The sequence below is a fragment of the Apteryx mantelli genome, chromosome 17 (assembly GCF_036417845.1).
Source record: "Apteryx mantelli isolate bAptMan1 chromosome 17, bAptMan1.hap1, whole genome shotgun sequence".
Taxonomy (NCBI): Eukaryota; Metazoa; Chordata; class Aves; order Apterygiformes; family Apterygidae; genus Apteryx; species Apteryx mantelli.
The window spans coordinates 18700021-18714436 of NC_089994.1; the positions used below are offsets into that span (position 1 = coordinate 18700021).

General features: G+C 42.8%; 1 protein-coding gene across 1 annotated transcript in view; it reads left to right on the forward strand.

Moving 5' to 3' along the window:
• KIAA1671 (KIAA1671 ortholog) overlaps positions 1-14416 on the forward strand; it is a 68317-nt gene that overhangs the window by 50994 nt on the left and 2907 nt on the right. The window contains exons 5-10 of the mRNA XM_067307391.1: positions 3677-3795; positions 9037-9292; positions 11382-11553; positions 13116-13243; positions 13651-13790; positions 13939-14021. Coding sequence (XP_067163492.1) covers positions 3677-3795; positions 9037-9292; positions 11382-11553; positions 13116-13243; positions 13651-13790; positions 13939-14017 — 894 coding nt within the window. The 3' untranslated portion in view covers positions 14018-14021. The remainder of the gene's footprint in view (positions 1-3676; positions 3796-9036; positions 9293-11381; positions 11554-13115; positions 13244-13650; positions 13791-13938; positions 14022-14416) is intronic.

Sequence of the window (14416 nt, forward strand, 5' to 3'; positions counted from 1 at the left end):
TTAGGTGTTGCTTGATTGCCTGGACTCCTTCTGGAGCGTGGTAAAGATGGCGTAAGCGAGATCTTCAAAAGAACAACCAAAACTCGTAATTCTTGCGCTTGCTAATAATCATGGACTGGAAAGAGCAATCTTTATGGGTTTTTTTTGTAGCTTCTTTCTTGTATGCGCACCATCTCCTCCAAGCGGCGGGGGCCATCCAAGCCCTCCGTGCCCCCCTCCCGCCCCAGCTTGCACCGCTGCTGCACGCTGGGCTGGGATCGGCCCCTGCCGCCTCTCCCTGCGCGGGCTGTGGCAGCTCCCCTGTTTCTCTCAGGTGCTTTAATAGGTCACCGTAGCTCATTAGCTCCTCTGCAGTTCTTCTCAGCTGGTAGGAGCAGGAGGCTTTAAATAGTTCAGGCCTAAAGAGAGATTCATATACATGAATGTTTATTATTCTCTGACTAATCGTTTGGCCTAATAAAAAGTTTCCGTTAGCACCACAAGCCCAGCCTTGTGGCTTTGAAGAAAGAGAAGACAATTTCCTCTAGTACTGTTCTAGCTAGAATTGGAATTAAATGCATTTAGAATTAAATGTCTCTAGAATTACATGCGTTTCTCAAGGTTGAAAGCTTATAACTGGAATGAAAAATGTAAGAAGTCAGTTTACCTCTGTGTGTTCGTGTATGTGTGTGTTTATATAAAGCTTGGGAATTGCTACCAAGGAGTTATTAGGCCGTGGGAACACCTGGAAGGTGAAGAGCAGGAAACTTCTGCTTCAGGTAACTCGCCAGCTGGTGCCTATTCTACTGGCGATTGCAAACTGGGAACTTCATGTCTAGTGACGGTGTGTTGTAACGGTTGGAATAGATGGCCGAGTCTTTTGGGTTCATTTCACTCAGCATTACAATAGCTGGCTCTGTCACTAGGTACGACACGAGGGCTTGCAGGAGAGGGGTTTGGTAGGGGATGGGGCTGTCTGCGTTTTATGGCTGTATCATGCACCAGGGGTCTACAGTGTTAGGGGTTTAATGGTCATGACTGAATAAAAAAAACTTCTAGCTGATTCTAGCTGGTTTCCCAAAGATTAGAAGAGAATATTGGGGAGTTTTGAATAACGAGGAAATGATTTAATTTACCTATACTCAACAAAAAGGAGAAACTGAGGAGATAAATATTTAAGGAGGAAAATAACAAATTACAGCAATTTTTGCTGGCAGGAGCTGTGAGGTATTTGGACCATGTAGGAGAGTAATCTATAGGCTCTGCTCCTAGGCGGCTGCACGTTGCTAGTTGGAGCCGACCGAGGTCGGGGTCCTTGCTCTCGCCGCTCCTCTGGCAGCGGAGCAGCGTTACGGTCTGCGCGTGTAGGGAGACCGGTCTCTGATGCACCTTGCGCTCTTTCGTCCAGCTTTTTGTGACAAGACACTTGCCCGTCTGTGCTTAAGATAAGCATGACTGAAATACTACCCTCGAGCTGTTGTGTTTAAGTGAAAAGCTGCAGGCAGTTTTTCCGGGTGCGCTGGGATAAGCTGCCCAGCAGTGACAACCTGCCAAACCGCGCAGCTGTTCGGTCGTGCAGGAGCCGCGGCCGCTGCGAGAGCCCGGCCTCGGCGTTATTTCCGTGAAGCTCCTCGTCGTGGCAGTGCTGTTTTTCCTTTTTCGATACTGCATTTGCAGCGTGTCTCTAAAGGAAACTAGACTTGTGAAAACTGAACCCAGTATAAAATCTCTTGACCTACCCTGAGCTTTGCGAGGGCACATTTGACCGTTAGCTTCTGCCTCTCCAGACAATAGGAAAATCTTTCTTTTCTGCTCTCTTATCCAACGTGCGACTTCAGGGATCAGGGTAGCAAAGGGTATGAGAGAACCAGAAAACGGCAATTGCCGTCGCAATGCCAGCAGATAGTTGGGGAAATAAGCAACTTGTTACTAAAGATGCCGGCATTACAGAGCTTCCTGAGAAGCCATATTAGTGTTAGCTAATTATCCTTAATCATCGATATTTTTATAGCCCTAAAGAAGCATTCTCTAGGCTAATGAATGTAAGAACGTGACGAAAAAAGTGTGCGGTGTCTTTCTCTCCCCCATCATCCCAGTAGGATTAAGGAATCCCATTTCCTTGAACACGTTCATTACTGCGTGTGCGCTGCCCGCGGTTTTGCTTCTGTGCAAACCCTGGAGGGTTGTGCACGCAGGAGAGGCTCCCGAACCGTCCCTGTCTCTAATGCCGGGCTGCGGATTCACCAGCCCTGAGCTGCCATCGGTGTCACCCGTTCTGCAGCGTTGCTGTAACCTGGCGGCCGATGGCTAAGTCTCCAAATATAAAGAAATTGAACTCTGCCAATTTGTTCGCATTGATGTGTATGACAAGTTTAGAAATAACATGATTGGATTATAAAAAATACTGAGGGATTACAGGATTTTGACTCAACACCTGTAGGAAAAGTGATACCACGCAAAATGGTGCAAAAATGTCCTTGAAAACCATAAGAGACACTGGCATGCTCATCTAGTGCACTTCAAATATATATATAAATATATTTTTAAAGGCCACACTGCTCCTCTTCAGAGAACTGGATATGGGTGTCATTAGCTCAATAGATATGCTGGGAGTTTTTACCAGCAGGTTATGCTAGTGGGGTGTGTGTGTGTCTTTTTTTTTTTTTTTTTTTTTTAATATGGAAAAAGCATGGTACAGGTGGAAAATAATATCTAATCTTTGCTTATGATGATCTCATCTGGCAGCAGTTGATATGGCACTGAAAGCCACATTTGTATTTTTTCAGGATAATGAATGCAAAAGGGCCAACATATTTAATTATCTACACACAATGTATTATTTCAGTAACTGTCTAACTTCAGTGGGTAACTCAATACAACAGCAGAACAAAAGGTCCTGCGGTGCTGTATTCTGGAGCAAACTGGCGTCGGTCTGCTGCAAACCTAGAGCACCGCCCGGACAACAACCGGCCCATGTCCCCCTCCTCAAAGGGAAAGTTCCTTAGATGGACTGTTCCCTCCCTATTTCATATAGGTCTGCTACCTTCACAAAATAATTATTTAGGAAATGAAAGGTCAGAGATGAGATAGAAAATAGAAAAAAAAATCTGTTAGATATACTGCTGTCCTACTTAGTTTATTGTATGTAAGCTTTAAATTAACAAACATCAGTTTGACAAAGGCTTTCTAGGATGTGGCTATATGCTATGGTGACTTGCAGTTAGCAGGCAAAATAACTTTTTAATTTGAAGGTCTTCCAAAAAAAGAGTTAAAAAGTCCTTTTCTTAAATCCAGGAAACTTCCACAAAGAGCAGTAGAACTGACGTTTCCCCCATACGCTTGGGGAGATTGAATATCGTCCACAGCAGAATTCTTTGTATTTGCATAGATGCTTCTAAAAACTTTGTGCCACCTGAGATACTAAAAGATACCAATAATCCTACTGCAACTGGGAGTTACTGAAACCAGGTAGTTGGTTCCTGCCTTTGGAACCAGTTATTTGCCCAGGAGAACAGTGCTCATTTCGTAGTGAATCATCACTCAGTTCATAGCCCTTTCCCTTGTTTAGGTTTATTTGCACAGTTTTATCTTGTCTGACTTTAGTTCGTAGATTCAGAAACACTATTGCAGATAAAATCTGTAAACCATTAAGCAGGGGGTAAAGGAATGACGGAATGTTTCAATTCTCTCTGTGCAGGATCAGCTGAAGCAATGCTTCTCCAGACACCCCCCTGAGGCCAAGGACACAGATACGCTGGTGCGGGAGCCCGACAGCCAGTATGGTACCTGGAACGAGCAGCGGCACAGCGGGGACAGGTAGGGATGAGCGAGAATCCCCTCGCTGCTACGTGCCTATCCTTACTTAGCTGGTCAACAAGATAAGGAAATGCTTCGGTTGGGGTCAGGCAGGGTACACTCGCAGTTCTTGGGTCTGTTTTCTTTTTTTATAAATTTGGTTTCTCCTTGCCAGTTTGCATTGCCTAAAAGCATGCGCTACCGGAGGAGCGGAATGGCAAAACCTGTCCGAATCTGGCATTCGGGATGCCAGACCCAGGCCTGGCCAGGCAGTGAGCTCTGATGTCGGGTGGTGCGGTGCGCTCGCTGCTCTGTCGCAATATGTGTTAGAGTAAGAAGTTCACATTTCTCTAGCTTTGAAGCATTTTAGTGTGATGAAACGGAGTATCTGTTGTGTTTTGGGCTTGATCTGTGCTATGTGAGCCAATATCTCATCTGCTCACATAGCGTGAGAATAGCACTTCTTTCTGAATTTTCTTTATGCTATGCTTGTTGAGATCTTATAATAGATATTAATGTCAATTACGTTTGGTGTGTTTTACACTTGAGAACTGTGTGTTATAAATATTTTATTGCTTATGAAGTCAGGGTAGCTTTAAGCTTGAAGTTCAGTGAGCTGACTAAATGACATGCCAACATCTAAGTCTCTGTGTAAAAATTAACTTTAATTTTTAGTATGCCAAACATTTTCTATGTGAAATCAGTTTCTTAACAAAGGTACTTGTCTCAGCTACAAAACTGACATCATCTGAATATTTCAAAACATTTCAAAGCTGGATGTTTTTTCCTGGTTAGAAAAGCTCCATGTAAAAATTCTGGTTTATCCAGGTATTGAACTCTTAATCCCCATGTCCTGGGATTTTGTTTCCTTTATAACAAATGTTTAGTGGGTTTTTTGGTTGTTTTTTGTTAAGTGTAGTGATGCCTACAGCGACGCTTCAGCATTTCCCCTTACCTGTGCTTTTTAGCTTGACTTATGGTTCATTGCAGTGGAATTACAGGTGTATTAATTCAAGCAACTGGGGAAAAATTAGAATAACTTACCTTTTAAATATTAAATTTATAATGGAGACCTGCCTGGAATATACTGAAACCTGCATTTTGTTTGCAGCTTATTTTCTATGAAGTGGAAGGGCTCTGCCAGGAAAAGTTTGGGAATTGCCCTTATCTCGCAGGGGTTACTCCGGCCGCCGGCCGGGGGCTGCGGAGGGGGTGGCCGCCGCGTCCCTCCTCTTCGGCCCAGAGGCAGGAACTTGCAGGAGCCTCTGATAATTCAACTTTCCCGTTTCGCCGGGCTCGCTTCCTTTAGGCTTTCTGTTGCAAACCCCAGGGCTCGACAGCCCTTCCTCAGCCGCCCCGCTGCCCCCTCGCCCCTGGTGCTTGGCTCCCGGCTGGATGGGCGCCCGAGGGAGCAGTGGGGGAACCGGCTCCGGCTCCGGCCCCGGCAGAGGGGCACGAGCACAGCAGCCACGACAAAGCGGTGTCACCCGCCTGCTGGCGAAGCTGTTACTTTAGCACCTTTCGGAGCGTTTAGTTCGTGTGCGTGAACTCATTTCCCCTGAGGGAGGAAGGGAATTTCAAAATAAAAATCCACGGCTGCATGGCCACAGGATAAACAAGGTCCTGTTGCTAGATAAGCTCCTAGGAAAGCGGAGCCAGGATGGTTTCCCAGTGGAACTTAGCCGCTGCTTGAATAAGTGTACGGGCACTCAGTGGCTTATTTGCAACCTGCTTTGGCAAATAACTCCTTAGAATGGAAGGAGCTGGTTTAATGTGGAGGCGTTAATTGGATTTTTGCTTAGTGTATCTAAAAATTATTTTTTCTCAAATGCTTTAGTAAGCTTTACCAAGTTGACATCATGGAAAAAAGTTTAGTTTTACATCAGAACAGTCTTCAGAAGGAAAAATGGTCTTAAAAAAAAAAAAAAAAGGAATGTATTTTAGATATGAAGTCAGAGCTGTTCAGATCCAGTAAGACTTTAGCTCTTTATTTCCTCAGATCCTTGAGGCTGGATTACGGCAATGTTTTAGAAATGAAACCCAGCTATATGGTGTCAGTTAGCTATAATGGGTGACAATCTGCAGTTACAGAAAACAATAACTTCCATTTAAAAACTCCCATTTTCTTGAGTGATGTAGGGACTTCTTAGCAATCGGTAAATACGGAGAGCTGCCTCTTGATTCTAACACGTTTCTGCAGTGTTATTGTAATGGATTCCGTTGCTTTTTGACTCCTAATTTCACACGATGAAGCAACACATTTTTTTATAACCTTTTAGTACTGTCTTGCTAAAACTAATTAAATTCAATTTCATTTGAAAGTGAAGATTGAACTTAATTTATTGCATATCTGTGATATCCATTCTGCTGGTATTTGTGTACACTACGTGAAAGATCATTTTTCAGAGGAGCAAGTATCTGTCAGTGACACCCGTTGAACACTGTTGGTCGTTTACTAGAAACAACATATACGGATGCGCTCATAAAATTTGAAATTGTAATGATACAGTAGAAAAGATGCATAATGAATCTCAGTAATGAGAACTGAAAGGAAGTTTTATACTTCAATATTTGACCGTTAGTCTGAGGTGAAGTTTCTCCCTAATTTGCCGGGCAGACGGAAAGCATCCGCTCTGCCTGGGAGGTGGTTGTGCCGCCGCTGCCCGTGCGTGCGGGGAGCTTAGCCCTCCCGCAGCGCTTCGCGTGTAACGGTGCTGTAGTCGGGCAAGGGCCCAAAGGAGGATCCATTGGGAAGGTCTGCGAGTTGGAAACCACCAGCCAGTCTCAATTCTGTGAGAGCAACCAAATTCCTGTCGTCATTTACTCCTAAATATTTTCACTTTGAAAGACTGCGCTGAGTTGTATTAGCTGAAGTCCTAGGCCGTGGAAGGGAAGAGGCTTTCTAGAGATGTGCGAGTCACAGAGGATCCTTTTAACGTACAGTTTTAATTTCCACAAAATGGTTAAGTCTCTAAATTGTCTTTTGTCTCTGTGTTCGTCGTATTTCTAGTGGATCTAAAGCCTAATGTTGCAGATACCAAACACCATTCGAACTAAAAAAAGGGTAGACAAAAACTTCCCCCTGGAGCTCATTAGTGCCACTGCTTAATTATCTTGGGGCCCGCTGCTGAAGGAGGGAAAAGGCATGTACTCTGCTTACGTACTGGAAACCGTCTGTGCAGCCTTCCCTCTGCCAAACTGGAAATTATAGCCCACGCTGCTGCAGGATAGAGTTGATGTTCAACAACAGACGCCCGAGTGGTTTCCGTCCAAGATGGTCACCACTGTGGATCATATCGAATACTATGCTCTGTTCCTTCAAAAATGTGCAGGTGTTCATTCACACGCACACACATATATGTATATATGTTCATACATACACACATATATTCATACATAGAGAGTATATATGTATATACATGTTCACTTTTTTGTTTTTAGAAGGATTTTCCTAGAAATGTTCTCAACAAAAAGTGATTAGTAACAAAGGACTCTCGTTAGCAGGAAAAAAAATCTTAACACCCCCCCCCCCATTTTAGCTTTTGTTTTTTAAACTCCTACAATCGAAGCAAGGCAGCCCTGGTTTTGCTGCCAGTCTTGCTGTGCTTCCGACAGTCTCCGACTGTTTGAAGGAACGCTCCAAGCCCACGTCACGCAGGGCGATGCATAACCACGTACAGCTTTCAGTCTTGACGCTACAACTAGTTTGTCTGTTAGTCTAGTCAAAGGGAAGATGTTCAGGAATACACTGGAAGCGTCGTAACACTGGGATGCAGGTCTTCCCTGCCTCGGCAATACCGCTTAGAAAACCAGGTGTCCTTTGGAGTGCTGGTTGGTGCAACTTTAGGTTTTGGTGCCATCTGCTGCTCATAGCTTATTTTGTATCCATGTACTGTGCAGTAGAGAAAAATGCCTCTGCTTGGCTAGATGGGCAGCACTCCCTGAAATAAACCCCAACATAAAACAGAAAATGGTTGGTTTGGAGAACTGGTTTCGTAATTGCACGGGCATGTTTTAGGTTTGTTCCCATACTACGAATGAGCGTGGTATTCCGCAGTATGGTGGAAAACACCATAGGGGATTTGTCCCCATGAGCTTTCAGAGTCGCTGGCTCAACCTTTCCCACAGGATTTCTGTAGGGATTTCCAACCCTCTCCCCACCCCTCTTCTTTCCCCTTTCCAATCCCCTTCCCTGCCAGTTAATTCTTTGTATGCTTTAAAACAGCCCAGGCTGAAGCCGGTGTAGAACGTGGCATGTATCCCAAGAAGGAGGACTTGATGAGCCTCTAACGCTTCTGTGTGATCAAGTTGTTACTTAAAATTGCTAAACTTCCAAATAGTGTCTGATCCACTTAAACTAGTAATGTCTTCTCTCCTTTTTCCCACCTTGGCAGTTATGGTTCACTAGGTTCCTATTGCTTCTGTTCCTTCTCTCTTAAGGACTTAAACTAGTGGCAATAACGGAAACAAAATTAAAATCTAATACAGCTGAAGTAAAACAACTTTTAATTTCAGGACAGCATCAGTGCAGACGCTTTGTCTGTCAGGACATATGGGATGCCATTTTTAATCCAATGTCTATTAGCAACTGAAAATCACAGATCCCGGAATGTTTTAATCTTCTGCACTGCTGCAGATATTTCAGTTCCTTTTGAGTAATGTGAAATTGGAATTATTGACAGCTCATAACTACTGGTTTGTATACACAGAGCACATACTGTGTTGCAGGAGCTGGCACAGCAACTAAGGACCATTCCTCATACTCATTTTTAACTTGCAGCTGGTACCTGCTATACCTCCAAACATGCATTTGTTATTTCTAGCCACAGCTTCTCTTTTGACTTTCATTCATTTATGCCAGCAGAATCATCACTGTTGTCTTTAGCTGTGCCCTAATGCAACTGGTTGCAAGCTCTTTGCAGAAAACATCCTGGGGTTTGCTGATCCATGACCACCTGAGGTAGGATGAGGGCAGGCAATTTGCCAGCGGCTTCATCAAGCGTCCTCTCCTCAGGATGAGTGCTGCACTATTAGCCCTTCTGCAGCCAGTGGAAACTTGCTGCTTTCTTCCATGCCTGTGTGGCCTGTTTCTCAGACTGCACGCCTCTTCCAGTACTGTATGATCTGACTGTCTTGGGGCAGTGCATAAATGCTTCAGTATGCGGGATTACCATATGACTGCTGCGTTTGCATGATCCAAAATATCCTTGCATGTATTCGTTCACCCTGAAATCTCATAGACCTCGTTTTCTTAATTTGCAGCTTTGTGCCCGAATCTCCTTCCTCAGAAAACAATGTCGTTTCAACGAGAAAGCAACCACCAAACAGCCAGCCATCTTCTCTGTCCTCTCAAACGGAACCTGCCTCCCTGGTTGATCACCATGATTCCTCGAAAGACCAAAGGAGTACAAGTTTGGACCGTTCCAGCACCGACATGGACTCTACTGATGGGACTGATTTGCCTCCTCCAGGAGACACCTACCCTGATGAAAAGACCACTGATTTCTCGTTCATTGATGTAAGTTATCGTAATGGAGAAGAGGTTAGCTGTATTGCTACCAGCACTAACCATTGCTATGCCATACCTGCTGCAAACTTGGCACTCAACCTTTCCCTGCCTTTTCTTTATCACATTGAATTTTTCCAGCTGACTTCCTGTCTGATGAAAAGTTTAAGATCAAAGCTACAAAGTTCTGCTAATTCCTGTAATACTCAGGTTGATGAGAATCTCTCTGTAACATTCCAAAGGGTTATTGGCTTTGAATAATGTCTGCCAATGGCTGTAAAGTTGCTATTTCTCTCTCTGCTCCTCAGTGAGCTACAACAGAAGTGTTAAATGGTTCTGTGAACATTGCAAACACAACATAATTAAATGACACAAATAGCTAGTGTTTGCTGTGCTATGAAAATGCAGATTTAAGGCTATAGGTAAAGGGGTTTAGTAATATTTTTCTTATTTAAAGGTGGTGTCTTTCTGTAATAGCTTAAAATTGTGTATTAAAGGTTTTTTTCATAATAAGAATCTTGCAGATAGTATAGGAACTGTAATTTCTGGCCATTCACAGTTAAATGTGGGTTAGTGTTCTTTGAAAGCATTAACACAACTGGCGTGTAGTTTTTCATTTTCAGTATGGCATCTAGGAAGTAATGCTTTTCCTTGAATAAGAGTGGGTGCACTTTTTTCACTGTACAAGTCTAATGACAGGCGTATGGGTAAGTGTGAGATTCCCAAATTAGTGGAACTTGCAGCTGCTACAAAGGTATCGGATACATAGGGCCTCTCTTATTGTCTTAACACCTTCTGAATTGACTAGTAGACTGCTCTGTAAAATGTAGGAAGGATGCAGGCAGGTTTGTGCTGGAGGCAGTTTGGTCTGGTGCAGAATTGACTGTTAAAATCACAGCTGCTTCCTGCGTAGGCTGCTAGAAAGTGCTGCCAGCAGGCTCTGTTCTCTGCTGGTGTTGTGCTCTGTGGGGAACTGCAGAAACCTGGGTTTGAGCAAAGTAGGTGCTGCTCTCATTTCCCAGCCCACTCAGGCTCGGAAGCGGAGGCCAGTTTGGTGGTTCATTGCTTTGAGATCCCTAACTGCGTATGCCTTGGGCCTGCCATCAGTTAATAGTCCTTTGGCAGCGTATCCCAAGTGCGCTCGTTGCCCAGTTAAGGAAAAGCAGCAGTGCAGAAGCGGCACAGTAGCACTGGTGTTTCCTCATTGCTTCTGCATGTAGGAGGGACGGTACTATGTTGTGCTGTTCTCTGGACAGCTTAAGGTGTCTCTTCAAAATGCTTATAACTTATTAGAACCGTGTATTCCCAATTGTACTTTGAGTAGTTTATTTCTGACCTGAAATCTCTTAAAAGGGAGAGGGGAAACAAACAAACAAGCCCCCCCCCCTCCCAAAATACAACCCCCCCCCCAGAAATCTTGAGGAGAAGAGGCCCAGTGATGTCTGCTGAGTACAGGCAAGTCTTTAACAACCAATTCCATTAATTAAAAAAAAATAAAATAGCTCCTTCTTTTGCCCTGTAAATATAATTGCCTTGCCTTCATGCGTGGAGGAGGGCGTATTTAAAACAACTGATCATAAACATTTTCTGAAAGGCCGTAACATTTAACTTACAGTCTTCATGTTGCTGGTGAGTGGCTTGAAATTTCTGTGGATGGCAACCAGTGAGAGAAATGAAATTATAGCATTCTGCTAGAAGAAGGGAATTTTGTGTAGTTGCTCTTTTTAGATCCCAGTCTTCTGATATGCCTTCAGCCTTTATTAGCTAGCATGGCCTAGATTCATAAATCTGTTTAGGAACCAAAGTCCTATTTTACTGCGGTTTAGTTATTCTATTATTTTATTTAATGAAAACAAATCATGCAGATCAGGCATCTACAGCCAAGGGAGTTCGTTGTATCCAGTTAGTCACCATGTAGCATATCTTCATCATAAATTCTGTTTAATATGTTTTTAAAGTAACCACAAGAATAATAATGAGACAAATATATTTTTAGTTAAGCTAAATGGGTTAATGCTTGAGAGTAGATTGTGAAATCATTATGGAGGAGTTGACTTTATTTTCAGTCTGGTTGAAAGCAAGGGCTTTTTTTCTTTTACAGCAAACCACTATCCTGGACTCCAGTGCACTGAAAACTCGTGCACAGCTCAGCAAAAAGAGACGCCATCGGGCTCCTATTTCCCACTCTCTTCGAAGAAGCAGAGGGACAGAGTTTGAAAATAGGTTTTCTTTGGAAGATCCAGACAGTTCCTGGATGTTTAAAGATTCCACAGGTATCTGTGAGCTATCTGGAATAATTAGCCATAATCAGCTTGGTGGTGAGGGCAGGAATTTTTGACTGATAGAAGGCCTAAGAGCAGCTTTCCTTTCCCACTGCTGGGTCATCCTTTAAATCAAGTCCTCTCCATTCCTTAGAGTCTTGGGAGTTGGGAAAGCCCTACTAGCCAGAGCTACAACAGACCAGGGTGAAGGAGGGCTTCGATGCAGTCTCCCTTAGCTTCTGGCAGTTGACAGAAGAGAAGCTTTTCACTGAGAAAATAAATTAATTCAGAAACTGTTATGTTTGATTGGCCAAAAATGATAATGTTCAGTGTGATAAGAGATTGTTAATGTTTCAGTAATCCATGTTAGTGGTGGTAGTGTTTTCAGGCTTCCTTAAAATAGTTCAATGTCCCTTTCTCTAAATATTTAAGTTATGCTGGTGGTTTTTTGGATGCATTCACTAGCATATTCTGTATATATAAACCTATGTGTGTGATTGATGAGAGCAACTGTAATTGTTCGTATTCTATAGGTACCTCATAGATATTCTTTCTTTCTAGCAGCTATAAGTACTACAGGACAAAGGAGCCTAGTTAAGGATAAATCACCTTCTTCAAACATCCTATTAAGAATGTCCCCCTCCTGGCCTGCTCTATTCTTTAGGACACAGTAATGAGATGCATCAGGCATTGAAAATCCTTGCTCACACAAGTGAATGAATGGCTTAATGCATGCACTGGTGACAAATCACCTGTTTAGCACTTGTAGCACGTAGGTGCTGTGATGATAGGTGCTGTAGTTACCCTTTTGGCATTCTCAAAGCAGAGAAATTAGTGGTGATGCAATCTGCTCTTTGTAGAGGTTGGTGACATTTTTGAAACTCTAGGGACTAAATAGGTCAATTTTGTGACCTGCCATTTCTGTTTTGCCTTGAAGCTTATGAATACGGGGAAGAATGTGTGATCAAACTGCTCTCTTCAGTAGTCCCTAATTAAGGGAAAGGGATGCTGTTATGCCTGTGGTGGTTGCTGTGGTACTGATCTAACAGATCTAAAATATCTTGAAGACCTATCTTGATAAGAAATGTTACAGGAAGCTGGAATATAAGTATCAACTAAGGACCCGGTAGACATGAAGGCAACTGTACTCTTGCACGTTTATCTTTGATAATGAGCATAGAGACTTATGCTACTCAGTCTCTTTGAATCAAAGCCCTGCTTTGAGCAGAGTATTGGACCAGATGACTTTGAGGTCTCTTCCAATCTAAATTAATCTCAAGTTCTATGATCAAGTGAGAAATTTAGAAGCGGCAATACACCTTAATTTAGGGGCACCTGCTGCTCTTTCATCTCTGTCAACAAGAAATCATTCTGTTGCTGAGTATTTAGTATGTTTGTTGCTCTGACCTCCATCGGACCATTGAACCCAATCCTAAGGTGTATTAATATTACTCTTAATATATTTTTAAATGGAAGGAGAGGTGTAGAGCAAAAGGTATAGGTGAAAAGCTTGCTGACTAATTTGCTCTTTTTTTCCTCTCTCTGCACTTTTCCTTTATATAACTGATTATTAGAAGAGAAGAAAACTATGCAACAGGAAGATTCTGATGAGGAAGAAAAAATACATCGTACTGGGAAATCGTCCTCTGTACAAGCTCAGAGACTTCCTGTGTTTCCAGGAATGGACCACTCTGTTCTCAAGGTGAACATTGATGGAGCGTGTCAGATCAGCCGTAAATTGGTTCAGTAACTGCAAATACTGTTTAGAAACAGTGCAAGGAATTCTGCTGAAGATGACTATGTAGATGGGCTGTTTGTGGGGGGTGGGTGGTGCTTTATGATGTGTTGAGAAATCTTGCAGTTATCTTTGTCACTTTTTAACTCTGGGATAGAAATATTAAGTGATTTGGAAAAAAATTAGCTTTACAGTAGTAAATAAGTTTTCAGAACTGCATAGGCTTATAAGGAATTTCTTAATTGATTTCAGGCATGTGGTTTTTGTTTCTGTAAATTTGAGTGATTTGTTTTGATTTCAGAAAAGTCTAAAAGCTGCTTTAAAAGCAAGCACTTCTCTTTATTCTTTTTTTTTTTTTTTTTTAATCTTTTTAGGCCCAATTGCGGAAAAGACAAGAATCTGAGACTCCTGGTGAAATAAGTTCTGCCCAGCTGTTTAAATCCCCTAAACCGCAATTGCAGCATGGAGTTCCTGGTAGCAGACTACTGCCCTCCAGCGTAGAGAAGGAGGACAGGTGAGAGACTTCTCTGAGAGACTGCTTATTCTGGTGAATAAATAATGTTAACCTTCCTGAGGCCCTAGAGGAAATGGTATATTTCTTTTTTTGGTTCTGAAATAAGCTTTCATAATTAAGGTATACAAAAATACTTTTTATTCTTTAGGTCAGAAGAAAAGTCTCCTCAGTGGCTGAAGGAGCTGAAATCAAAGAAGAGACAGAGCCATTATGAGAATCAGGTTTGAAAAGGTACTTTCTGAAAGAAAGATGGTCTTTGCTAAGTGAAAGTGTGCTGTAAGGACTGTGTTAGATGAAGACACGATGTCCTTCCCATTTGGTGTAGCAGAGGCGGGTGTAAGGACACGCTCTTTGTGACTGGCGCTGTGGTTGGTCATGCAGCAGATCTATAGCTAACACTCGGACCTTTTAAGTAGATGACAATGATTTAAAAAAAAAAAAAAAAAGACATGTGGAAAATGTTTCTTGAGTGTGTCAGTATTACAGTCCTGTAAGCATAAACATTAAAGCGGACTGTCACTATGGAACATCCATCCGGGAACGGGAAGTGATTCTGTGCTGAGGCAGAGCCGTGTTCATAGGTGCTTAGCGCACGGGTGATAGAGTTTCACTTTTTCTCTGCAGGC